Source organism: Callorhinus ursinus, unplaced genomic scaffold (genome assembly GCF_003265705.2).
Source record: "Callorhinus ursinus isolate GAN/ISIS: 27379988/994484 unplaced genomic scaffold, GSC_fseal_2.0 scaffold29, whole genome shotgun sequence".
NCBI lineage: Eukaryota > Metazoa > Chordata > Mammalia > Carnivora > Otariidae > Callorhinus > Callorhinus ursinus.
Window position 1 is genome coordinate 660,636 of NW_027397091.1, and position 26,589 is coordinate 687,224.

The 26,589-nt window shown below is 48.6% G+C and overlaps 2 protein-coding genes, 1 long non-coding RNA gene and 5 other non-coding genes across 12 annotated transcripts in view; 7 read left to right on the plus strand and 1 right to left on the minus strand.

Annotated features, from left to right (window-relative positions):
• Positions 1-10,998, plus strand: part of TMC2 (transmembrane channel like 2) — a 54,994-nt gene extending 43,996 nt beyond the window's left edge. Inside the window, exons 16-19 of the mRNA XM_025875713.2 lie at positions 2,927-3,052; positions 5,723-5,801; positions 6,630-6,747; positions 10,469-10,998. Of these exons, the coding sequence (XP_025731498.1) occupies positions 2,927-3,052; positions 5,723-5,801; positions 6,630-6,747; positions 10,469-10,686 (541 nt within the window). The 3' untranslated portion in view covers positions 10,687-10,998. The remainder of the gene's footprint in view (positions 1-2,926; positions 3,053-5,722; positions 5,802-6,629; positions 6,748-10,468) is intronic.
• Positions 10,999-12,198: 1,200 nt separating this feature from the next.
• Positions 12,199-21,034, minus strand: LOC112827507 (uncharacterized). 5 transcript variants are annotated; one of them, XR_012374098.1, is made up of 6 exons: positions 20,590-21,034; positions 19,746-20,486; positions 19,076-19,206; positions 17,250-17,340; positions 15,625-15,843; positions 12,199-12,741 (listed from the first exon to the last, which is right to left on the minus strand). It is a non-coding gene; the product is annotated as an uncharacterized lncRNA (long non-coding RNA). The 5 variants fall into 5 exon arrangements; XR_012374097.1 differs by having other exon boundaries at positions 15,469-15,843; positions 19,746-21,034; XR_003209245.2 differs by lacking the exon at positions 19,746-20,486 and having other exon boundaries at positions 12,205-12,741.
• Positions 21,035-21,136: 102 nt separating this feature from the next.
• On the plus strand, positions 21,137-26,588 carry NOP56 (NOP56 ribonucleoprotein). The gene is made up of 12 exons (XM_025876490.2): positions 21,137-21,195; positions 21,354-21,443; positions 21,824-21,938; positions 22,649-22,810; positions 22,974-23,172; positions 23,538-23,725; positions 23,802-23,953; positions 24,129-24,229; positions 24,588-24,736; positions 24,969-25,090; positions 25,279-25,416; positions 26,123-26,588. The coding sequence occupies exons 1-12, from the start codon at positions 21,193-21,195 to the stop codon at positions 26,495-26,497; spliced, it is 1,794 nt and encodes a 597-aa protein (XP_025732275.1). The 5' UTR covers positions 21,137-21,192; the 3' UTR covers positions 26,498-26,588.
• LOC112827961 (small nucleolar RNA SNORD110) lies at positions 22,421-22,488 on the plus strand. Its single transcript, XR_003209369.1, has one exon. It is a non-coding gene; the product is annotated as a small nucleolar RNA SNORD110 (small nucleolar RNA).
• LOC112827958 (small nucleolar RNA SNORA51) lies at positions 23,286-23,416 on the plus strand. The gene has a single exon (XR_003209366.1). It is a non-coding gene; the product is annotated as a small nucleolar RNA SNORA51 (small nucleolar RNA).
• LOC112827959 (small nucleolar RNA SNORD86) lies at positions 24,292-24,377 on the plus strand. Its single transcript, XR_003209367.1, has one exon. It is a non-coding gene; the product is annotated as a small nucleolar RNA SNORD86 (small nucleolar RNA).
• Positions 24,806-24,876, plus strand: LOC112827957 (small nucleolar RNA SNORD56). Its single transcript, XR_003209365.1, has one exon. It is a non-coding gene; the product is annotated as a small nucleolar RNA SNORD56 (small nucleolar RNA).
• LOC112827956 (small nucleolar RNA SNORD57) lies at positions 25,137-25,208 on the plus strand. Its single transcript, XR_003209364.1, has one exon. It is a non-coding gene; the product is annotated as a small nucleolar RNA SNORD57 (small nucleolar RNA).
• Position 26,589: the final 1 nt, after the last annotated feature.

Below are 26,589 nucleotides of genomic sequence, written 5' to 3' on the forward strand. Positions count from 1 at the left end.
ATTTCTAAGCAAAGTTTTGAAGGCGCAACCTGGTTTCTTCCTGCTGCTTATACTAAAATGTGAGAGGAAAGAGACAAATTGAGAAAAGAGCTGATAAGCCAAAAGGGACCAGATCTTGATGATTTGGGAAATTCTCAGCCTGTCCACGTTGCAAAAGACACTAAAAACAGATTCACTGTTAGGAAAGCATGTTCCAAAGAAAAAACCAAGGGGCAGGCTGGGCAACTTTTTGCTAGTGCCTCTGAAGGATCAAAAAACCTGCACATTCATTCACACAGAGGATTTTCTTAAGCTTGTGACTGTGATCCTCTCAACCATCTCAGCGGAAGGCAAACATAGAGACAGAATTCTCCAGGGAAGATCTGTGAGGGACCCTCTTGTCTAATGGACTGAATTCCCATGACATACATGGAAGACCCACCAGGTATTTAAGAATGTCATATGAGCAGTAACACTGCCAACTTTTACTGTAATGGCTGACCCACCATTGTATTTTGGGAGTAAATAACTTGTTTTCTAGTCTCATGAGTCCACAGAGAGAGAAGAATTTTGCCCCAAGATGGATCATACTCAGAGTCTCATCTATACGTGATTTGGATAGTGAGATTTGGGACTTTTGCACTGACGATATTTAGATGAGATTTTGGACTGTGGGTTGATCCTCTAATGGGTTGCAACTTTGGGGGATGTAGGGATGGTGGTGAATGTATTTTGCAGGTGGGATGAATGTGAATCTTCAAGGACCAGAGAGCATATGGTGATGGGCTGAATAATGGCTCTTGAAGATATTTGCATCCTAATCCCTGGAACCTGTGGACGTTATTTTATACAGCAAAAGGGCCTTTGCCAATGTGATTAAGTTAAGGATCTTGAGATGGAGAGATTATCCTGGACTATCCCGGTGAGCCCTAAATCACAAGTGTCCTTATAAGAGGGAGGCACAGGGAGATTTGACTACAGGAAAACAGAAAGTGATGTGACCATGGAAGGAGAGAGAGATTTGAAGATTCTAGCTACCAGCTTTGAAGATGGAGGAAGGGGCCATGAGCCAAGGAATGCCAGGAATAAAGCGCTAGATGCTGAAAAAAAGGAAGGAAACAGATTCTCCCCTAGAACCTCCCTCTGAGGGGGGTGCAGCCCTGCCAACACCTTGGTGTCAGCCCAGTGAAACACGTCAGACTATAAGAGAACAAATTTGTGTTGTTTGAACTCACCTGTGTGGCAATTTGTTATAACACCCCCTGGAAACTAATACATCATCTAATACATCATGATTCAAGGACAAAATAACCCACACTTAACGGTGACTTAAAAGCATAACATGTGAAATTCACTTTTCTTGTTTTTACATGACAAGTCGGCACTGATAAGAACAAAAAAAGAATTAATGAAATGTCATAATATGGTGATAAGCGTGGCACTTAGAAGCGCTAAGCATTGAGATGGCCACAAATGGTCTCTAACACAACTATTTCTTGTCGGCCCCTAGAGCACAAAAGCAACCACAGACCATATATAAATAAATAAGCATTGCTGTGTTCCAACAATATTTTACTTAGCGACACTAAAGTTTGAATTTCCTACTTCAATTTTTATATATCTCAAAATATTCTTCTTCTTTTTTTTTTCCCCCAACCATTAAAATACATAGAAACCATTCTTCATTTTCAGGCCATAGGAAAACAAGTCGCAAGCCAAATCTGGCCCGTGAGCCATTATTTGCCAATCCTTGATCAATACGTTACAGAAGAGAAGAATGTAGCTTCTGGCTGCCACATTTTGGAGGGCACTTATCATTTGATGGCCCCATACACAAGGTTTTATATAAATTTGTATCTCCGCCCTCTAAACAATCCTCTGAGGCAAATACAATTATTACCCTTATAATATCGTATTATACTATATTATACAGATGAGGAAACTGGGGCAGAGAAATTTTCCATATCTTGGCCAAAGATATCAAACCTCTGCAACACTGTCCAACAGAATTTTCTTTGTGATGAAAAAAAAATTCCATATCTACTCTTCGAAAATAGTAGCTACTAGTCCCATGACTACTGAGCTCTTGAAATGTGAGACTAAAAAAACTGAATTTGTAATTTTACTTAATTTTTTAAATCAATTTTTAAAATTTTTAATAGCTACACTGGACAATACAGCTCTAATGGGGAGAGCGAGGGAACGGAGAGAAACAGGCAGAAAGAAAATAAGTAAATTATCCAGGGTGTCCCACAGCTAATAAATGAAGAAGCAAGGATTTGAACCAGGAATTTCAAGCCCTAGAGTCCATTTCTTGGCCCTGAAGCCACTAACCAAAGCCAGCAGGGGACCATAGTCTCTGGGCAGGCATTTGTGGAAGTCAGTTTGCATAATGGTTCTTGGGTATTTGAAGAAAATCAAAATTGCCCTTGCGACCTGTCCAGGACCCTGTCCTAGGTGATCCAATCTCCTGAAACTATCATCTGAAGACGAATTGTAGGTATTTCTGAGCGGCCCCGTGAGGTTGTCTCCCACATAAGCCTCTGGAGAACTCTTTTCTTCCCCGGGGGCCCAGAGGGAGCTCCATGTTGATCTTACAACCACCGGGCAGGCAATTTTCTCCCAGGAGAGTAGAGGAGAAAACCCATTTTCATCTTGCTGAGGAAGGGGCCAGACCCAGGAGACAGATAGATGTAGGCTGAGAAGTTCTGAGGTACCAAGGACATGACGCTGGCCAATCCCGGGGGGCTGACCAGCTATAAGACAGAGCCAAATGGCAGCCCCTCGTGGGGCATGTTTTATGTGCAGTTCCTTTGGAGCAGAGCTTTGGTTCTTCCAGGAAAGCAGTGGTGAGTGGCAGCTTGGGGCCCACGGGGACATGGGCATAGCTGCTCATGCCACACGAGCTTCGTATTGTGAGCTGTCATATGTTCTCTCCTCTTCACAGTGGGAAAAACCGAATGTATGACGTCATCCACGAGACGATTGAAAACGATTTTCCAACCTTCCTGGGCAAGATCTTTGCTTTCCTCGCCAACCCTGGCCTGATCATCCCAGCTATCCTGCTAATGTTGTAAGTTAGCAAGGGCCCTTGGCTCTGCCTCCTGGCGACCTTCCCTTCACTGGGGAAGGAGGGAGGGAAGTGAGACGGGGAAGGGGATGGCAAGGTCATTACCACTGGGATGACTTTAATCCTGCTGGGGAACTCTGGGAAACAGTGGGTCTCAGAGTTATCCTGCTCAAGGGTGAGGGATGGGGCATCTGTAGACCAGCACCCATCAGTCACTGGTGGGTGGGGACTGGGAAACCTAAAAGGGGAGAGGGTTGGGTTAGTTCCCGGGCAATCTGGGTCAGCTACATTCCTGCAGGGGATGGAAGGGAAGTTCCAGGCACCCAGGTAAAGGGAGCACACCGAAAGACAGGGTCCGAGGAATACGGATGGGCACTGCCAGTATCTGCAACACTCTCCTAAAGGCTCACTAGAAATATCAAAGACCTGTGCACTCTGGGTCTCTGAGAAAGCAGAGGGGCTGATTCAGCCTGTCCCTGGGTGCGTTGGGCATTTGGTTCTTTCCCCACTCTCCCTCCCACCAGAGACCGAGAAATCCCTAAGGATGGTGGGTGGGTTGGATGATCTCTGTGTCCCCAACACTAGCCCAAGCTTAGGGCAGAGGAGGCAAATAATACACGTTCAAGGAAGGAACAAAGGGAAGAAAGAAAAGAAAAAGGTGGGAAGTGAGACTCCTGAATTTGAATTACCATCATCAAAAAGGTACTATTGAAAATATTAGGGGTTTTTTTTCTTTATAAAAACCTGTTTTGGCATGCTTTTTTTAAATTGTGAAATATTCCTAACATACAGAAAAGTACAGACAACCGTGAACAGGATCGCAAGAGTCAACAGATGTTACTAGTTTGCATTATCTGCTTCGGATCTGTCTCTTTACAAGAAATAAAATGTTATAGATACACTTCAAGCCCACACCCAATCCCGCTCTCTTCCTCCCTCTCCAAGCAGTGCCACCCATAGTTGGGTGTTTTCATCACACCCCGGCTATCCTTTTCTGGGCTTTAAATTTTTTCAGGAATGGTTCACTTTCTTCACTCAACATTATGTTTGGGAAATGTATCCATGTGGATACACTAGCGCACACTTTAATGGCTCTCTCTGCAGTATGATTAAATCACAGTCTCTTGGTCCCTCTGCCGAGAGGTGGTTAAGTTGTTTCCGCTTTTTTGCTGTTGCAAATGTGGTCCTTGTGCAAATGTGTGAGGACTTCTCTCGGACAGACCTCGGAAGTGGAAGTGCAGGGTCATAGGTCTATGTTTCTCCAATCCTTCTAGAGAGTGCTGACTTGCTCCCCCAAACAGGTGTATTTCCTTACATCCTTGACTGGAACATCTTCTGCTCCTAGTCCTGGCCTGAGAAAGGACTGGCATGATAGTGACAAACCTGGACTACCCCTTGACTATCTGAGGAAATTCTGGAACCCAGACCTGACCCTTGCAGGTGGCAAAGGGAAATGCTAAATTTGGGAACGGAGGGACACAGCCACCCATGAGCACTTCCCTCCTCTCTGACCTCCAAGTCCTCCCTGATAAATGGGTGGTTAATTAGGAGAGAAGGTGAGGCCTGACCTTTGGAGTAGGAGCCTTGCAAAACAGCTCCTGCTGCCTCCACCCATCCTTCCTGACTCCACCTGAGTCTCTGCTGCTGGGGGCTCACATGACAGCCTCTGACCCACACTCTGCCCCAAAGACGATGAGATTCCTCCTCTCTGACTGGAGAGAGCTCGTGGACTCGTTGAAGTGGCTCTGGGGGGCCCCGCCTTGAAAGGAAGGCTTAGAAGACCCAAGCTGGAGCAGGTAAGACTTGAAATCCAGGGAGAAAAGTGACAAAGAAGGATGAATCTCAAAAGCTCCCAAGTAATAGGCCAGCGAAGCACCCAATCCAGGTGGCACTTTGGCTTTTGTGGCCCTCCCCTCTCGGGAGGTGCCCCCCGGTCATAGCCCCCGACCTTAGTTCCTGTGAAAAGGAAGCCTCCAAGGATACCCAGTGGGAGCTGGACTCTGAAAACCAGCCCAGGACCAGACATCCCCATGAGTGCTCCCTAACCAGGGACATCTGGGCCTTCTGCACTTGTGCTTCTAGGCAAACTGAGAGCAGGCACCTAGCACCCAGACCCTCCTCTCTTAGCCCTTGATGACTGGGGAAGGAGCTTCAGCTTTAAATGTGAGCTCCAACAAGTACTGATAGATGGGGTGACCTTGGACAAAGTACTTAACTTCTCTGAGTTCTAGGATACTGATTTGGAAAGATGGGAGACGTCCTTTCTACTTCACGGGGTGAAAACCACTGAGATATGGAGTGGGATGCACACAACACAGAGCCTGACCCAGGGCAGCTCCCCAGGAAACATAAGCAGCTTCTTCCACTTTCAAGAACCCCTGCCACTCCCCCACCTCTTCAGACTTCCAAGAAGGATGATTCCTTTAGCCAACTTTTACTGAGCACTCCGAGAGCTAAAAAGGTGTATGTCACTTCCACATTTAATAGAATAGAAAGCAGGGTGTCCAGAACCTTCTCTACATTAAGTGGGGAACTTAGAATCGGAGGATATCTCTCCACCCTGCCCAGAGGCAACCTACTCCAGGAAGCCTGCCTTGATTCCTCCAGAAGCGGTCCAGCTCTTGTCATTTTCCAAGACTGCGGTATCACAGGAGGGTCACTTTTCTCTTGCAGCCTGGCCATCTACTACCTGAACTCCGTTTCCAAAAGCCTTTCCCGAGCTAATGCCCAGCTGAGAAAGAAAATCCAAGCGGTGAGTCTGTCGGGAGTTTTCATTCGAAAAGATGTCATCGTTTTGGTTTTTGCTAATTTGCTCTGTGAGCCCAGCTGTATCATCTAAATGGCTTCCTTCTAAACCAGATCCCAAACTCTCTGTATCTGTAGGAAGCCTTGTAAGGTTGAACAACATGCATTTATATTTTGAGGATATTCGGGGGGCACACAATAATGATGGCTTAAATTTGGAGAGGTTGCTAAAGAACAGGAGAAATTCAATGGATTCAAGCAATGTTCATACATAGTAAAACCAGTACCCCCAATAATACCTACAGATTAAAAACTAATACTATAAATACTAGAGAAAATATTGTCAGAATGACATAGTGCTTGTGCCCACAGCCTAACGGGCCTCTTAAGCCCCCGGCCACACACAGGCAGCTTCTCTCCACACCAGCTGAGTTCTGACTGCTCTCTTCGGCTCTCCCAGCACCCCCCCCCACAAGCAGTGAAAGGCAGGCCCCTCCCCCCTCTAAGCCCCGTCCTCCTTGCTCCTCGATCCCTCTTCCGGAACTAATCCATCTGCCTCACAGCCAGCTCCCCCTTGGCATCTCCCTCTGTTAATCTCACCATCCTCCTGCCCAGATACAGAGAACCTTGGGATGCAGGATTGGCAGGGTTTCTGTCCTCCCCTGGCCAGATGTTCCTTCAAATGCTGTGCAAAGCCGAGTCTTGGGCTGCCCTCTCCAGGGCATGGTAGTTACCAAGAACCGAAGACAGAGTCCTTGTTCCCTAGATCTCGCCATCCTGGGCTCTGAGCCTCAACCACCCATTTCCCTGAGAACGGTTCATTCTTTTTCTGCAGCTCCGCGTAGTTGAGAAGAGCCACAAATCTGTCAAAGGCAGAAGAAGCACAGCAGAGTCAGAGGACACAGCTAAAGACGCCTCCCAAAATGCCACCCAGCTCCAACTCACCGAAGAAGGTAAATTCTATTTTCATGACGATTCCTTTTTTTTTTTTTTTAAAGATTTGATTTATTTATTTGACAGAGAGAGACACAGCTAGGGAGGGAACACAAGCAGGGGGGAGTGGGAGAGGGAGAAGCAGGCTTCCCGTGGAGCAGGGAGCCCGATGCGGGGCTCGATCCCAGGATCCTGGGATCATGACCTGAGCCGAAGGCGGACGCTTAACAACTGAGCCATCCGGGCGCCCCTCATGACGATTCCTTCTTCTTTTTTTTTTAAATTTTTTATTGTTATGTTAATCACCATATATTACATAATTTGTTTTGGTGTACTGTTCCATGATTCATTGTTTGTTCATAACACCCAGTGCTCCACGCAGAATGTGCCCTCCTCAATACCCATCACCAGGCTAACCCATCCCCCTACCCTCCTCCCCTCCAGAAACCTCAGTTTGTTTTTCAGAGTCCATCGTCTCTCCTGGTTCGTCTCCCCCTCTGACTTCCTCCCCTTCATTCTTCCTCTCCTGCTATCTTCTTCTTTTTCTTTTTTCTTAACATATGTTGCGTTATTTGATGACAATTCCTTCTTTACAGGGCCACATGGAAGGGTGTAAAGAGCATTTGCTGAGGAATCAGATGGAGCTGGGATGAAGTCAGAATTCTGACGATTAGCTGTGCGAAGTCGGGCACGTTAAGCTAAGACTCGATCATATACCCTACCTCATGGGGTGGGGAGAATGAGATAGGATTCGGCAAGAGGCGAGCTTCACGGAGTCCTGGCACACAGAGAGAGAACCCGGGACGGTGAGCGGGGGCATCTGTGCAATGCAGAAGCATCTCCACTTCTCCTGCGGGGCTGTCTCCCTCACCTCTACCCACCAAGTCTCTCACTGCATTTTCTACCGTGACTCTTGACATTCGCCCCAAGTGAGCCTTCTTTTCTGAAGGATTTCGTCTTCTTTACTTTCTCTCCTGAGTCTGACAGTCCCCCTCTGATATCCTCTTTCCATCTGGCTATTTTACCCAATGGAGGAGCACTGCTGGTGTCCCACCCAGCTGCCTCTAAGATGCCCTGAGGGTTGGCTGATGGGGGGCTCACAGCTACCTGGGGATGGAGGAGGTATTTGCTCTCTGTGTTGTTTTGAATGTTTTCTTTAGGAGGAGAAACAGATTTGAATCCAGCAGCTGCTGTTCCTACCGGAACCAGTTTGCATTCTCTTAAAAAAAAAAAAAAACACTAGGGGCGCCTGGGTGGCTCAGTCGTTAAGCGTCTGCCTTCAGCTCAGGTCATGACCCCAGGGTCCTGGGATGGAGCCCCGCATCAGGCTCCCTGCTTCTCCCTCTCCCGCTCCCCCTGCTTGTGTTCCCTCTCTCGCTGTGTCTCTCTCTGTCAAATAAATAAAATATTTTTAAAAAAGAGAGAGAGAAACACTGGAATATCTAGAATAAAGGGATGAGAAATGGCCACATGTATTCCAAAGAAAGTGTCACGGGGCTTCAACGGGGAGTGGTCACAGACTATCTCCACCTTGAGAGAGGAAAGGTCAAATCAGAAGAGACCATCTCTGAGGTGACCCCATGTCCCAAAGCTTGTTCCTCTTTTAAAATTAAACCGAATCAGCATGCTGTGATTTTGGCCTCTGATGCCGGAAGTGAACAAGATGCACAAGACACACAAGACGCGGCTGACAGTTCAGGAGTTAGAATTTTTAGTGCAGAAATTGTATTATTTATTTGATGACTTTATGACATCGAGGCAAGACCACAAAAAACCGAAATGAAGACTTTAACCGCATAGCAGTATCTCCCTGCAAGATGAACATCCCCTGTTGGTTTATTTTTCAGTCTTGAGGTCCAACAGTGACAGAAGTGGCTATGGAAGCAAGTCAGGAAGAACAAGGGACACCGTGTGCATCCCTGGCAAACACTGTGTTGGTATTAGAATACTTGTCAGTATCACTATTGATATTGGAATAGTAACGAATTACTACTGAATAGTTAGTAGCAAGTAAACAAATGGATGTTGCAGAAAGAGGACAGGAAGTCTGTGTCACAATAGAACCTGTCCCTAGCGAGTCTCCCAAAATGTATGGAAGACATTTTGAAGGTACAGACATTCTTATTGGTCAGATCGGCTGGCAGTCCACTGATGCCCTCCAAGATTGGTTCCAAGATTGGTTCAGGGCTGAAATGCAGAAGAGTGACTGGCTGGCAGCTTACTGTGACACTGAAGAAAATATCTGAAATCACCTAATTGTCCCACATAGGGCAAAAAATGGAGTACATGCAATGTTATGTTGTAGTATCACCGACAAAAATAAGAAAATGGAATGGACATATTTGGACACCGGTAGACTTGTGTATGGAAGGAAAACAACAGGTGTACAAAATGTTTTCCACAAGAAACCAAGGAACTTACACTGTTTTGACAGTGGTTGGCTCACGTCCCCACAGTCTCAATGTGCCCGTCCCCCGGATGCACTCCCTCCCTGCCTTGCTCTACTGGGCCGCTACTTTAAAGTTTGCCCTTCTCCAAATGTGAGTTTTTAATACAGATCCAAAGCTCTTTCGATTTTGTACTGCTTACCTCAGTACTGCAGTGTTTGCTTTTTTAAAAATTAGTGGGATCTGAACACATCAGTGGGAGTAGGCTGTGGGGGAGAGCCTAGGAAGATGGCCGCCAGTGGCCTCCCTGGCTGCCCTCACTTAGCTTCTCTTCTCCAAGTAGTCACTAGAATGATACCAGCTACTGCAACAAACAGGCCCAAACAAATGACTCAAACACAATAAAAGTTTACTTCTCACTCAACGTAAAGTCTAAATTGCGTGTTTCCACTTGACAGCCATTTTCTTCCCAAGTGACGTTGCCGCAATGACACTGGCTCCTTCCACCCGGCTCCTTCCACCCAGTGACCCCGCCTGCCCCAGACAGGTGCAAGGGGAGGAGCCTAGAGGGAGTGGGGCACGTCAAAGCCTGGACTTCGGTCATAGGCCACATTCACCCACCAGGGAAACCCAGTCCTTTTCTGTGTCCCAGGAACTGGGGTTGGTGAAGAGCAAGCCAGTAATCACCCTGACGTCAGAGTTAGGGGAAGGGAAGGAGACAAGTAAACAAAAGTGCTGGAAGTTGGATACATGCAGGTTACACAGCCCTTTCCAGCATCCTTTGTGACCCTGGCAGCATCATAGGCCACCTGGGAGCATCATAGGCCACCCGGGAGACTGTTCCTGTTGTCCCAGCTTTATACTCCAGAAAACCGAGGCTCAGAGAGTCCAGTTTAAGGCCAGCATTCAAAACCTAGCTCTCCAGGGCGCCTGGGTGGCTCAGTCATTAAGCATCTGCCTTCCACTCAGGTCATGATCCCAGGGTCCTGGGATCGAGCCCCGCATCGGGCTCCCTGCTCCGCGGAGAGCCTGCTTCTCCTTCTCTCTCTGCCCTCCGCTCTGCCTACTTGTGTTCTCTCTCTCTGTCAAATAAATAAATAAAATCTTTAAAAAAAAAAAAAACAAAAAAACACCCTAGCTCTCCAGCCAGCCTATTCCTCCAGCAGATCTGTTTATGCCAAGGCCAGGCCAGCGTGCCCTGAGACACCCGAGCACCACCTGACCATTCTCACCTCGCCAAATGGGACTGAAATCCACACACAGAGCAGGGCAGCTCCAGAGGGCTCCCGTTTGATGCCAGGAAACTGAAGCCAACTCCCCCACATCCTCATTCTTGTCTCGGTTCCTTTTCCAGGGACCACGCCTCACCCTGCCAGCCAAAACCAGACCCCAGGCAAGAAGGCTCAGGATCCTGGCACCTCCAGTTCTGCCAGCGGCACCACACTGCCTGCCTCCAGGCACCTCTCTGGAGCTCAGCCTCCTGGTGTCAGACCAGATTCTGGCCCAGCTCGGTCTCAGACTCATCCTTGGAGGTCAGCCTCTGGAAAGAGCGCTCTGAGACCTCCCCACTGACCACTGGGACTCACACAAGCACCATCCTGGGGCTGGTCCTTCGGCCCCACCAGTTCACACACCCAAAACGATAATATTCTCTCTTCCTCTCTCTCACACACACGCACATTTTCTCTCCTCTCCTTGAATGTGGGAATTTCGATTACGTAGTCTCAGGCACTTGTTGGCTATCACTAGGGGAGGACAACAGTTTCGTCCACTCTTTAGGGGAGCTGAGTCTCCCCACTCACCATAAACTGCCCTTCCCAGTATCTGGGTTCAGGCAGCTCTGGACCATGTACTCGCCGTGGTTCCCTCAGCTCCAGACTTTGGGATGAGGGAGCAGGGCCATAACCACCACCGTAGACTTTTTTCATGGCCCCCATGTTGGGACGCTGGTTTCTGCTAACCTGACTAACTGGGAGGAGGATGCAGAGCCGCCCACATTCCTAACCATCACCTCTGCCCAAAGGAGATGAGGTGGTTTAAATAAAAGGTACAAGAAGCCCCTGAAAATAAAGGTAGTGAACCAAAGTCCAGCCATGGTGAGTAGGAAGATGATTATCCCCCAGACCCCAGCCTGAGGGGAACTGATGCCATTAAGCAGCAAAAATGCATTGGAGCCTTCTAGCAGCAAGGCAAGGAGCAAGGGTTTCTTCTAATTGAAGACAACTTCGATTGCTCAGGGCAGAAAAATTCTTCTCAAGCACCAGATTTGAAAAAGGAATTTGATAGTCTGCTTATTGTGGAAGGAATGTTGAAGATGGTTTCTCTGAGGAGTCTGGCAAAGGGTGCAACACAGAGCCTTGTTTCTGGTGATTCTATGTTCAGCTAGTGTTAGGGTGCGGTTCTGTGCAGAATGTCTCCTGGGGGGCACAAGCCAGAGAGGCCAGCCCATTGAGAGGGCCTTGGCAACAAGGACAAAGGCTCAGCAGCATGCAAGTCACAGTCCAAGACTCTGACGGTGCAGGTGTCCTGCAGGTGGTTTCTTCCTCTCCTCTGCCCCATGTTCCCAGCCCCGGGGCACAATATAGCTCCAAGATCATCTCAGGCCATGTCTCTGAGTGTTCTAAAGGGGGTCCTCTCTCCCGCCCACGGCCCAACCCTGGCCCCAGGGGTTTTCAGGAGGATCCCCCACACCCTGGAAGTCAGGCAAAGTCCTGGTGGAGAGATAGAGATTTTACAGCGATTTCATAAACTATAAATTAAAGTAATCCACAGGTCCCCTCCCAGTTCCTTCCCCTTCCTGACCCAGCACCAGCACTTCACACATGACCCAGAATGGGATGGGAATGGGGACACGTGACCGGGAGAAACAGATCCGTTCTTTCGCCCCCATCCATCTCCACGGGAGGCTAAAGAAGATGTTGCAGTTGCCTCCTGTCTGTGGATCTCAGGTCTAACCCCCAATTCCAAACTCTTGTGTGTCATACGCCTTCTTCTGGGAGGACACACATTGGCCCTGAGCTTACCTGCCGGACACCCTGACACTGGGATCCAGGCAATCTAACCCAACCAAGCAGGACTGGGAGGCCCAAAAATGGTCACCACATGACACCTGGCCTTCAAGACCACCTGCCTGGGTAATGCCAGCCCCTGGAGAGGGGAATAGGAGGGGCCTGAGTCACCAGCCCCCCAGTGATTACTGTTAGGCTTCCAGTAGCTACCAATATGCCTAAACACCCACCATAAACACAAACACATGATCCTGTTCTGGTGATGCACAATTTTATGTGAGGGAGTGTCTTCGTTGTCTATTTCTGCACAACAGATCATCCCCCCAACTTAACAGCTTAAAGAAATAAACACTGATCATCTCACACAGTTTCTGTGGGTCGACAACTTGGGAGTGGCTTTGCTGGGCAGTTCTGGTTCTGGGTCTGCAGGCACTGGAAGATTTGACTGGGACTGGAAGATCTGTCCTCGGGATGGTTCATACACATGGCTGTTGGCAGGAGCCTTCATTCCTTGCTGGCTATTAACAGGAGACTTTGATTACTCCCCACAAGGACCTCTCCGCAGGGCTGCTGGGGTGTCTTCACAACTCAGCAGCTGGTCTTGCCCAGAGCAAGTCACCTGAGAGAGAAAGAGAGAGCGAGAACAAGGGGGAAGCCACGTGCCTTTTATAACCTAGTCTCAGAAATTACAGCATCAATCCTACAGCTTCCTATTCATTAGAACTCAGTCACTGAGGCCAGCTTACACTCAAGGGAAGGACATTAGGCTCCGTCTCTTGAAGGGGGTTATCAAGGAATTTGTGGACATAATTTAACAGGAGGTTTCCTAATTCAAATAGCTGCAAGACCTCTCTCAAGACAACTCTAAAGATTTTTCAAGTGATGTCGATCAGAGAATTAGTTCATGGTGGCTCCCAGGACCCTCAAGCAACAGGAAACTCCCAGTGAGCTAGGGAGCCAGGCAGAGGAAGAAGACATGCGTAAGAGAGGAAGGGTGTTGCTGTGGTGTGGCTTTACAGTGGGGATGTGTTATTAGAGGGCCGTCCCATCATCTCTTGGATTTGACCTGCCAGCTCATTCCATCTTAACACTTAGCAATTCAGCCTACCCAGGAGCCATCAGGCATAAAGATCACTCTTTCTTCTTTCCTCCCTCCCTCCTTCCTTCTCTCCCTCTTCCTCTTTCTTTCTTTCCTCAGCTCACCTAAGAATGATTTGACAATAAATTTAACAATTTATCCAGAGAACTATAACCAGTGTCTTACTGATATTACCCTAGTTCATACATTTCTTACTGGGGGGAAAATGAAACAGACACTGGATTTTCTCTGTCACAGGCTATGTCTGCAGTCGGATCCTTCATTTCTAATAAGCAACACACCCAGTGTCCATAAAAACTCCACTGTACACAGACTCATGTTAAGTAGGAGTACACCTTTGGTGAAAATCAAGGGAGAGTGGCGCCTGGGTGGCTCAGTCGTTAAGCATCTGTCTTCTGCTCAGGTCATGATCCCAGAGTCCTGGGATCGAGCCCCGCATCGGGCTCCCTGCTCGGTGGGGAGCCTGCTTCTCCCTCTCCCACTCCCCCTGCTTGTGTTCCCTCTCTCGCTGTGTCTCTCTCTGTCAAATAAATAAATCAAATCTTAGAAAAGAAAATCAAGGGAGACACCGGGCTTGCATACTCACAGAAACTGGGGAGGCACCAGCCAGTAAGGGGAGCTGGGCCAGGTACCGACAGGGTCCACTACGCTGGTGACTTTCCATTCAGTAAATGTACCTCAGATATGCTCTGTAAGGCCCCACCCAAAGCTGGGGCACCCAAGTTCCTATAAGGGATCATAAGAAACAAACCCGCATTGCAGAAAGAGACACTTATCTCTTTCGACCTTGGCAGAAAGTGGGGAGAAAATTCTCCCTTGAGAATTTATATCCACAAGGCAACCCTCACACAGAGGATCTAAATTCCCACACCAATTGTGCGTTCCAAAAACCTCAAATGGAAAATTTTAATTTAAAGTACTCTTAGATTAATAGTGCCTCCAAGAAAGAGGGGGAGGAAAGCAAAGCAAAAAAACAACACAATGAATAGAAAGTGTGTAAAATGATAGAAAAAGAATGTATTAGGAATCAAAATAAATACAAATGGACTAAGCTCTGCAGATAGAAGACAGATGATCCGATGAATATTTTATAATCCCACGCACTGTTTCCAAGAGATACCTTTAAAACCTACAGAGAGAGTCAGTAGGGACTTTATTCCTTTTTGTTCCTAGGGAACAAAACTAAAATACAATCTTCAAGGGCAAAATCACCAGGTGTGTGAGTGCTGTCCAAATTTTGTAAGTTAGGCTTGTTTTTGTGTGTTGAGATTGCTAATTAAAGACAGTTCTCTACAGTATTGTGCCAGGTAATTCATTTGACGCAGTATTAGTCTGGAAAATGTGAAGAAAGGCCCAAGATCATGGTTGGGGTTGATGAGGTATATAGAGCATACAGACATCTTTATCACTGAACCATGTCTGCATAATGAGCCATGGAAACCTCAACTCCAAATTCTCTTATGAAGATTGTACGAGTTGACACAAGTAAGACTAAGTGTCAAGCACCATGCTATGTGCTCATAAATAACAGATATGATCACAGGCAGAGGTAAGATCAAACATTCCTTAGGCTCAGATTCTGAACGCAAACAACACTGGCTGAACAAAACGTTTACCCTACAATCCTAATTACTCTGGGCTTCACAAGCTGTACCCAGAAAGACAAGGAACGCTGAGCTCGAGGATCGTCCTTGGATGCTTTTCATTCTTCTGTGTATGGGAATAAATATTGTATATATATGTAACTCATTACCAAAGACTGTTGCAGGGGTTCTTTCCGTGATTGAGAAAAAGGCCAAGGAATTCCTGGAAGTTTTTCAAATTCTATGGGAGGGTTTTCCATTCTCAAAATGAGTGTAGAGTGCCACCATCTTGTGGTTGTTTCACACAATTTCCTTTCTGGAAGCGCTCCCTACTCCCCAGAATTTAAACAGCCCATTCCATTTCCAAAGGTCCCCATTAGTGTTGCCACGAGTAAAAACTCTGGGTTAATTTACACCAAGATGACACAGTGAGCCACAGGCTGGGCAAAATAAAAAAGGACTAGATGCTATAGAGTATGATCCTTTCCAGTGAATGGACAGTTCTATCTACACAGAGAAAGAAAAGGCTACAGGTGCCACATGACTTTCAAGCTTGAACCTGGAACATTCCCTGGGAAACCTGAAACTCCCCATTCAGACCTGCTCCTCATGCAAGGACACTTTCTCAGCTGTAACTTTCTGGGAAATCTGTCTTGCATCTCACCTCCAAACTAGTCTCCAATCAAACTTTGGGTGATGGAAAATAAGAGTGTCATCTAACCTACTCATCCTGGCTTTCATTCAAGGCTTCTTGGGTTCTAGGTATTACATACTAGATCCTCCAGTCTTTTGTCCAACTACTGACCAGGATGAATCTTACATTTCTAGCAGTTCCTTCTTTCGTTGCTGGCTTTTGCTTCCATGCTCGTTCCATCCTAGAGCTCTAGATGACCTACACGTTCTTCTGTGACTACCTAGAATTCCTTCTGGCTGTGAAGTCTTCCCCAGGAACACTGGCCCAAGTGGTCTTCTGGTCAACCTCTCACACTACTGCACCTCCTCGCTTGCTTACGTTCAGTCTCCCGGGATCAGAAGGTCCCTGAAATCAGAGGTCACAGGTTAGTATCATCACTGCGTGTATTACTCTCCCAGATCTCTGCATCGCTGATTCCCTTGCTTAAGATCTCTGTTCAATGTTGCTTCTTCACTGAGGGCCTGTGTAAAACCATGCCACCTTCTGTAACACATCAGCACCTGATGCACTACATATTTACTTGATTTTAACTCCTAGAATGTGAACTCCATGATGGCAGTACTTACTTGGTTTGTTTACTACTGTATCCCCAGCACCTAGCTTTCTAAGTGACATACATACCTACCTGGCATGTTACAGGCACACAAAAACCTTTCTTTTTTGGGACGCTTGGGTGGCTCAGTCGTTAAGCGTCTGCCTTCGGCTCAGGTCATGATCCCAGGGTCCTGGGATCGACTCCCGCATCAGGCTCCTTGCTCAGCAGGGAGCCAGCTTCTCCCTCTGCCTGCAGCTCCCCCTGCTTGTACCTTTGCTCACTCTCTCTGGCTCACTCTCTCTAACAAATAAATAAATAAAATCTAAAAAAAAAAAGTTTCTTTTTTTTAAAGATTTTATTTATTTATTTATTTATTTATTTATTTATTTGACAGAGAGAGAGAGAGAGAGAGAGCACAAGCAGGGGGAGTGGCAGGCAGAGGGAGGAGAAATAGACTCCCTGTGGAGCAGGAAGCCAGATGTAGGGCTCCATCCCAGGACCTCGGGATCGTGACCTGAGCCAAAGGCAGATGCCCAACCAACTGAGCCACCCAGGAGCCCAAAAACCTTTTTTTTTTTTTTTTAAACAAATGGAAGAATTAACTCATTCTGTAGCTTCTTGAATACCCAGATTCCTCAACCTGACTCCTGAACATCCTGATTTCTCATCTGTAAAGGATGCTGGATCACACAGTGTCCAAGGTGCTCACTAATTCAAAACTTACCTATGTTCTCAGGAGCCCAAAAAAGACTAGCTGAGGGGTGCTTTGGTGGCTCAGTGGTTAAGCGTCTGCCTTCGGCTCAGGGCGTGATCCCAGGGTCCTGGGATCCAGCCCCACATCGGGCTCCCTGCTCCGCGGGGAAGCCTGCTTCTCCCTCTCCCACTCCCCCTGCTTGTGCTCCCTCTCTCGCTGTGTCTCTCTGTCAAATAAATAAATAAAATCTTAAAAAAAAAAAAAAAGACTAGCTGAATTTGTTTGTTTAGTTTGGGTTCTGAGAAGATGAGTGGAGCCAGCTTTGGTCTCATCTCTCTGCCCTCTCCTCCCATCACCTGCCACCACTCCATCTTCATGTCTGTGAGGTGTCTGCAGACTAAAAGGAGTGCCCTGGGCCTAATGCACATATAATGATGTCAGCTGTTGGAGCCACATCAGTACCTATAAGATTGAGCTGGAATGATACAATCAGGGTAGTAAGTCTGAGGTCAGGAAGCTCACCAGCTTGGGGCACCCCAAACTTTTTCATCAACAGCATCTTGCCTCCTTATCCAAAAGGTAAGCAATGTCCTTCACAGTGCAAAGTCGGACGCTACCAGGCAATGATGGGTGACCGAGGTTTTTCAAAAAAAAGAGAGAAGGAAATAACACTTAGAAAGCAGCAATGGGAAGCAAGGAGGACATCAGCCTTTATCACCAACCCAAATAACGTGTGGGTCATAACAGCATTCATAGCAGAAACCAGAATACATGTGGAATTGAATTAGAAGGAAAATGTTGCACACCAAAATTTGCAGACTACCACTAAAGCACTACTTTGAGGGCAATGCGTATTTAAGAAGAAAAGTTTAAATTAATGAGCCAAACGAGGTACCCATAATTGGCAAGCTTACATATTTTCCAGGTTCCAGCAACGTTTAATCAGGGTGACAGACGATGAACCGTGCATCTACTACCACCAGCAGTAGAAAAATGGAACGCATCACTGTTTTACCGTGTAAAACTAAACTGCTAGAGGTGACCTGTCTACACAGGTGAGTTAGTGGCTGAAATGGTAGAATTAAGTTATGGCAGCAGGATGTATAAAAAAAATGCAGTTTTGGTAGATTCTATGGGAGGCGATGGGAGAAGTGGGACTCACCTGAGAACAGGTGCAAGGAAATGTCGTCATGCTATTTATCATAAAGGGACAAAAGACGAAGACGAAACACCACTAACATTTGTTGCGTCCCTACTATCTGCCCAGTTCCACCCCTGTGTCATACCTGGCCCCGAGGAGATGTTCAATAAAATGTTTGTTTAAGGGATAAGTGAATCCTCAGTGTTCATTCCGCAGAAGACATGAAAGCTGAGGAAGGTGGGTGATTCACTTAGGTCACATTGTAAGTAGCAGAACTGAGGTCTGAATCCTGGTTGACAGACTGATTCATATTTATTGCTGCTTAACAAATCATTCCCAAAATTTAGTGGCTTAAAACCACAATATATTATTTCTCACAATTCTGTGCGTAGGTGGGGCTCAGCTAGGTGGTTCTGCTACTGGTCCTGTTTGGGGTTGTTCATGTGGCTGCAGTCAGATGGTGGCAGGGGCTGGAACACACAAAATGGCTTTACCTACATGTCTCCTTTCTTGACAGGGACAGCTGCAAGGCTGGGCTCAGCTGAGCTGCTGGGAAAACTGGACCTGTCCATAAAGTATCAGGGCCTTTCCTTCTCTATGTGGTCTCTCCAGGCAAGTAGCTGAATTTCTCATAAGGTAACTCAAGGCTCCCAAGAATACAAAAGGCTGAGGCTTGGCACGGGCGCAGAATCACTCCTGCCACATTCTATTGCCTAGAATGCATCACAGACCCAGCCTGGTTCTTTGTGGGAGGACTACACGAGGACCTAATGTCAGGAGGCATTGATCATTGGGGGTCATTTTTGCACACTAGCTACCACAGGTGATCCTCAGACACCAAGCCCTTAATCTTCCTATGACTTCATGCCACAATGAGCACCTACAAACCGAACATGATTGGATACTCTGCTTTAGGAAGATCATCCCTGGCAATAGAGAGGAAGGTGGCTTAGAGAAAGGGAAACCAAAAGTTTTGCAGAAGTCCACTTTGGTGGTGAAGAACTGAACCTCCGTAAGAATGGACCCAGCCCAACGGGAAGGAAGGTATGGTCTCTAATTAATCACACACTGCAGAAATGCCCACTGCGGTCAGGATCATAAAGTATCGGGGAGATAGCTTAGTACAAGAGGTGGAGGCGAAGAAGCCAAAAGAAGATTTTTAGTGTTTACCCCACGTCCCATCTAATCAGGAGTGTTTGTATCTCACCAGTGGAAGTGCGGTTTTCTTCCATCATTTCTGAGTTAGCGTACTGTTCCGGTACAGCTCCTATATAACCAGAGGACTCAACTCTCTCCCACGCATGACTGCTATCTTCCAGCTCAGTGACTCTCCGCCTTCTGGTATTTAATCCACAGAAATGTATGTTTATGTAACATATATATATATATATACTCTTAAATTTGTATGTGTACATGTGTATCTTTCATATGTATGTTTAGCTAAAGCAGAAAGTTTTACAGATCAATACTGTATGTGACATACTCTTATTTCCTATTCTCTTTCATCCTATTTTTTTTAATGCTGGCAAAGAATGTCTAAATTAATTCTGCAATCCGTTAATGGATTCTGACTTCTCCTTTGAAAACTTCCACTCTTATAGATAAGCACCTGTAACCCCAGGAATATTTAGCATTAAGCACAGAATAATGAAAGAAATCAGTCATAGCATTAATACTTCCCATTACATTTTGGAATCATCTGAAGTTGGTATTTATAATTTAAGAGAATTTAACATACTGATGTAACATTAATTTTGCAATTCCACTTCAAAGTGTCAGAGAGTAATTGATTCAGACCCATGACCTTATGTAAATATATGTAACAGAATTTAATCACATTTTAAGCAATATTGAGATTATGAGATTTTAAGATTCACCATATTAAGTTCTAAGAGTGAGCTCATGGGGCTCCTGGGTGGCTCAAGTCGTTAAGCGTCTGCCTTCGGTTCAGGTCATGATCCCAGGATCCTGGGATGGAGCCCCACATTGGGCTCCCTGCTCTGCGGGAAGCCTGCTTCTCCCTCTCCCACTCCCCCTGCTTGTGTTCCCTCTCTTGCTCTGTTTGTCTCTGTCAAATAAATAAAATCTTAAAAAAAAAAAGTGAGCTCACTACTTGGATTTTGTTTACCAAATAACTGAACTGCTTAAGAAGAAAATATGTTAAATGTATAAATGCACTTTAGTTATGAGAATATACAGAATAAAAATCCCCTTAAAATGATTTTATACGGGGCGCCTGGACGGCTCAGTCGTTTAAGCCTCTGCCTTCAGCTCAGGGTGCTGGGATCGAGCCTCGCCATGGGCTGCCTGCTCAGCAAGGAGTCGGCTTCTCCCTCTGCCTTTCCCCCTGGCTTGTGCGCGCGCGCTCTCTCTCAAATAAATAAAATCTTTAAAAAAAATTTTTTTAATTGCCAGTACATATACCACTGTAGGATATACAAGTTTGGGGTTTATAATTCTAATATTAATTATTAAAGCAAAGGTAATTTCAAAACAATCGCCAGGATGCCCGAAACCCACCCTCGAGGACATGGAAAAGGAGCTCCAGTTCCCTTGGAGCTAACCGGGGGTTCCACGGGGCGAGCAAACACGTGGCCCTTCCAAAGGAACTGGTTCTTCTTGTAGAGGAACCAGAAACCGACTTAGGAAGAAGTGAGATCGTCATTCTTCTCTACTTTATCGCCTATAATAAACATTTAAAAAAATAAAATAAAATACAACCGAAAAGCGCGAAGCGGGCCACGAGAAGACGTTTCCTCGGGGTCTGGGCCAACGCGTCCCAGGGCCCGCTTCGGTCCGAGGGAGCAGGGTGGTCCCCGAGTGGGAAGCGGGGACGAAGAGGTCCCGGGGGGCGTGGGGCGCAGGGAGCGGTCCCAGGCCCCAGGTCACCCACGCCGCGGAAAGCGGGCTCGGCAAGCTTCTGTCCGGGAAGGGTCGCCGCGACCCGCGCGGGGCCTCTCCCGCCGGCGCTTGCCGAGCTCTGCCTTCCGGAATTCCTATAATGAAGACCTAAGGGGTTGGAACATTATCCGGAAAAGCGCCTCCCCGACCCGCTTGCGGCCCGCAGGGCCGGGCACCATCCCGCGCGTCCCCGGCAACCACGCCGGCCGGCGCCACAGCGGAAGCGGGGAGGCCGCCCGCGCGCCCGCGCTCCCCCTCCCGCGCTCCGGGCGATACCACCGCGGCGGACCCCTCCGGAGGCCCGCAAAGGTATCGTCCCCAGCCTCTGATTGGCCGGCGGCGCGGGGGGCGTGGACTCCGGAGCCTGGTTCGGCGCGCCAGAGGCCGCTCGCCGCATTGCGAGCCGGGCCAGGAGCGGGCGCCATGGTGAGGAGTGGTTGCGGGTGGGATGGAGGCCGAGGTTTGGGCCCGAGTGCGGGCGGAAGCCCGGGCCGGGGTTGGAGCCGGGGCCAGAGCCTGCCGTGGGAGCCGGGGCGGGCGAACGCGGGGACGGCGCTGATGCTCGCGCCCCGGCTCTCTTCCAGGTGCTGCTGCACGTGCTGTTCGAGCACGCGGTCGGCTACGCGCTGCTGGCGCTGAAGGAGGTGGAGGAGATCAGCTTGCTGCTGCCGCAGGTGGGTGAAGGCGGCGGTGGGCTGGCCGGCCGCGCCGCAGCCCCTCGGGCCCCGGGGCCCCAGCATGCACCGCGCGCTCCCACGTGGCCGGCCGCGCACTGGGGGGTGCGCTGGGCCCGAAAGCTCTAGGGCCGGGCCGGGGCGGGGGTCCTCACCCGCGTTCGTGACTAGAGTCGCGTTAGGAGCATTTAGAAGTAAGCCCCCCGGACTCCTCCCCGTACGATGAAGCCGACCGGGATTTAGGGCCTATCTCTAAAGGGCTCATTTACGCAGCGTGCGGTCGGTTCTCACCTGCGACCAGGGCTGGGAACCGCTGCTTTACTGCGCCCTAGAGGCAAGAGCGAGGGAAGAAAACCACTCGTGCTCTGTTCTCCCCCAAGGTAGAGGAGTGCGTGCTCAACCTGGGCAAGTTCCACAACATCGTTCGTCTCGTGGCCTTTTGTCCTTTTGCCTCGTCCCAGGTTGCCTTGGAAAATGCCAACGCTGTGTCCGAAGGTGAGTCGGCCACAACCGAGTATTTTAGGGAGATGAACGGAGGTTTAGTTGTTGTTGATCTTATCCTCATGGGGGGTTTGTGATAGCACTTTCCTTTCCCTGGCTAATTTGTTGTAAGTCAGGTACGTGTTGAGCAGTATTTGGTGTGTACAGGATGTGGTTTAAAACAGAGCCCAAGGTCTGGGGAATATGGTATTATACTAAATGTTTAAAGTGCACAATCCAGGACCCAGGCTTTGTGGGTGGTAGATGATTCTTAAGTGAAATCTGGTAGGTGGTTCTTTGGTCATTGTTGAAGTGATTGGAAAAGGCAATGTTGGTACGGAAGAGCCAAGGAAAAAGGTTTGGCCCCAGGACATGTAAGTCAGATACTAAATACGTGTCTCCACAGTGCCCCTCGGTATGGTTTAAGGTTTCAATTTTGTACTTCACACACGTGCTGTTGGACCAGAGTCCTGTTCCTTCCACGGTTGATGCAGGCTTTGCAGTGATGACTTAAGTCTGTCAATCCCCTGAGTGCAGTCACTGATGTCTCCATGTCTCTGAGCAAAGCCTAAAGCAAGGAAGGATGTAGGCATGCCATCTCAGCATGCCCCGTGGGACCAGTGTGGGGTCAGTTTGTCACGGAATCAGCGGTTAAGGGGACAGATCCCTTTTATGATTTAAGCATTCTTCAGCGTGTTAGTGGGAGCTCTGTTCTTTGCCTTGAGGTGTTGTTCATGAGGACCTCCGTCTGCTCTTGGAGACTCACCTGCCATCCAAAAAGAAGAAAGTACTCCTGGGGGTTGGAGACCCCAAGATCGGTGCTGCTATACAAGAGGAGTTAGGGTACAACTGCCAGACTGGAGGCGTGATAGCTGAGATCCTGCGAGGTGGGAGCATCCGTTAACATTCTTGACATCTTTGAGAGGGGATCTGGAAATTTAATCAGGGTGCCTAAGGTCGCTTCTGGGAAGCCCTTCTGCTTGGCTGGCACCCATGGGTGCCGGAGCTGGCCTAGAGCCTTCTCTTGCTCACTGTCTTGCCCTCCTCCAGGGGTTCGTCTGCACTTCCACAACCTGGTGAAGGGTCTGACGGATCTGTCTGCTTGTAAAGCCCAGTTGGGGCTGGGACACAGCTATTCTCGGGCCAAAGTTAAGTTCAATGTGAACCGGGTGGACAACATGATTATCCAGTCCATCAGCCTCCTGGACCAGCTGGATAAGGACATCAATACTTTCTCCATGCGTGTCAGGTGAAGTGGCCCAGCGACCCCGGAGAACGGGGTCTTTGGCCTGTGGTTTAGCGAATTTTGAATGCTGAAATCAGGACTAGCTCCTGTGGGTAGAACAATGTGGGGTGGGGCCGAGCCTCCCGGTGCTTACCACAGGCTGTGTTCTTACACTGACTGTACAGAAAGAGGAGGTAGAGTAAACCCACCCATATACACCCCAGCCCGGGCTCTTTGCCGGGTCTGTATTGTGAATGGGGGGACATGGAGTTGGGGTTTTGAATTGGACTTGGTCCCTTTTCTCTGGGCAAAGAATAGATACGGAGAGGGCTGAGGCTGTAGCTTCGAGACCTAGCCGCTGGGCAGGGAGTGATTGTGGCTCTTTGCAGGGAGTGGTATGGGTATCACTTTCCTGAGCTCGTGAAGATCATCAACGACAATGCTACATACTGCCGCCTTGCTCAGTTCATTGGAAACCGAAGGGAGCTGAATGAAGAAAAGCTGGAGAAGCTGGAAGAGCTGACGATGGATGGGGCCAAGGCTAAGGCTATTCTGGACGCCTCGCGATCCTCCATGGGTCAGTACAGCCTAGTGGCCAAGATAAGTTTGGGGCTGTGACTGTCTGGTCCTGCATTCACACTGCGTGTCCCCAGGCATGGACATATCGGCCATCGACCTGATAAACATCGAGAGCTTCTCCAGCCGTGTGGTGTCTTTGTCAGAGTACCGCCAGAGCCTGCACACTTACCTGCGGTCCAAGATGAGCCAAGTAGCCCCCAGCCTCTCGGCCCTAATTGGGGAAGCGGTGCGTCATGGGGAACACAAAACGGGGCTAAGGAATGTTACAACATAGGTCCATACTGCTATACTTCCTGACCTACTGTTCTCTAACCCCAGGTGTACTTGATGGGGTGAAGCAGAATTGTGCAGTTGGTAGATTGGCAATTGCAGCTTCTCTAATTCCTTGAATCCTTTTCCAGGTAGGTGCACGTCTCATTGCTCATGCTGGCAGCCTCACCAACCTGGCCAAGTATCCAGCGTCCACAGTGCAGATCCTTGGGGCTGAAAAGGCCCTGTTCAGGTACCAGTGAGGGCACCTGCCCACACTCAGGTGCCACATCTGGTGCCCACTGCTTGTTTGGGGATCACAGTGATGGCTGACCAGGGCTCCCTGACCCATACAGACCTCTGCTATGGGGGTGATGGCCAGTCCTGGTGTCTGAGTGATTCCCAGGGCCCAGCAAAGGGACCAGATTTCCAGGTCAGCGACATTGGATGCCTTCCCTCTGCCTCTGGGAGCTGTGGGTTGGCATGAGGTGGGGTCAGCAGCCTGAGGCTCACCCTGGACACTGAGGGTACAGGGGAGGGGAGGAGCTGCCTTGGCTAGTAGGGTTGAAATTTCTGATCTTAAAACTCCCCACTGAATATTCTTCTCCCAGAGCCCTGAAGACAAGGGGTAACACCCCAAAATATGGACTCATTTTCCACTCCACCTTCATTGGCCGAGCAGCTGCCAAGAACAAAGGCCGCATCTCCCGATACCTGGCAAACAAATGCAGTATTGCCTCACGAATTGATTGCTTCTCTGGTATGGGTGGGAGGGGGGCTTGGAGGAGAAGGGGCTGGGGGGGAGGGAAGGCTGACTACCTAGCAGCTTCCACAATGATGGCAGTATTTTTCGTCAACAGCAGTTCACCTAGTGAGTGTTGATACTTTGGGTCTGAGTGAAGCTGAGGGTAGAGGGAAAATGGGCTGGGGAGTAGCTAGCCCTGAAGGGGCTGACAGGCTTTGTTTATCCACACATACACACACACATCTAGAGGTGCCCACAAGTGTATTTGGGGAGAAGCTTCGAGAGCAAGTTGAGGAGCGGCTGTCCTTCTATGAGACCGGAGAGATTCCACGAAAGAATCTGGATGTCATGAAGGAAGCAATGGTTCAGGTCAGTTGGGGCTTTGCTGGGTTGGGGGAGGACCAGAGCTGGCTGTTGGAGGTGATGAACTGGCTTAGCCTGACCCTGTTAGAATGGAGGCGAAAAACTGATTTAATGAGCCTGATCCGATGAAGCCAGAAGGGAGGCCTGGACAGCCTTAAGTCTTCAGGGCCTCTTGAGCACCTTTCTTTGGCCAGGCAGAGGAAGCGGCTGCTGAGATGGCTAGGAAGCTGGAGAAGCAGGAGAAGAAACGCTTAAAGAAGGAGAAGAAACGGCTGGCCGCCCTGGCCCTCGCATCTTCAGAAAACAGCAGTAGTACCCCGGAGGAGTGTGAGGTCAGTAGGCAGGCCAGCCCTTAGCCCAGGGTGGAGACCCTGGATGTAGGACTCTCAACAGCAGAACAAAGGATGTGCTACCTGAAGCCATGGTCTTGAGTCCAGGCTTTTGGACTGAAATAAGGACCTGAAACATCTCAACTACCTCTTGATTCTATAGGAAGGAGATAGGTGCTGAGAGAACTGGCTCAGGAGCTCACAGAGCTGGTTGTAGCACACCGGGTCCCTGGGCAAGTGTTCTGTCCTCGGCTGCCTCCCAGGAGTCCTCAACCGGGGGTAGTGTAAATCCCTGCTCTGCGCGTTCTCAGCCGTGTGTCCGGAGGCGGTGGCATTTCCTAGTGGGGCTTGGGGCAGGGAGGTCTCCATGCTGCCACCTCAGGGGTACCCCCCACCCTGGGATTTTCATGGAGTGCCCAGTTTGTCAAGTAGTTTCTCAGGGTCCCCTTTGCAACATGGCATGATGGTTCTATTGTGGGGTATTCTATAAGCTATTTCATGGGCTTAGATAACACATTTCTCCCTTTCTAAGTGGGAGTCACCTTTGGGGTGGATTTCCAATGTCTGTTAAAAACCATCCCAGAAACACTGGGCAATTTTCACATCATTTCTACTACTTTCTGCCCCAACTACTTAGTTGCTGGAATTTTAATAGAGGTGTGTGTGTTCATACAATGGATGAGGGTTTCATGCCCATTTCATTCTTTAGGAGACAAGTGAAAGACCCAAAAAGAAGAAAAAGCAAAAGGCCCAGGAGACTCCACAGGAGAACGGAATGGAAGACCCGTCTGTCCCTGTCTCCAAACCCAAGAAAAAGAAATCTTTTTCCAAGGAGGAGCTGGTTAGTAGTGATCTTGAAGAGACAGCTGCCAGTGTAAGTCTTCCCAAGAGGAAGAAATCTGCCCCCAAAGAGGAACCAATTACTGATGCTGAAGAGGCAGCAAATAGAAGCATCCCCAAGAAAAAGAGGAAATTCTCTTCCAAGGAGGAGCCACTCAGCAGTGGACCTGAAGAGGCTGCCGGTGGCAAGAGCAGCAGCTCCAAGAAAAAGAAAAAGCTCCAGAAGCTATCCCAGGAAGATTAGAACGGACGTTTACCTGGTGGGGGGTGTAACCCACATGACCTTTCCCAGCCCATCCCTTATATCCCAATAAAAACAACTTCACAAGAGTCAAT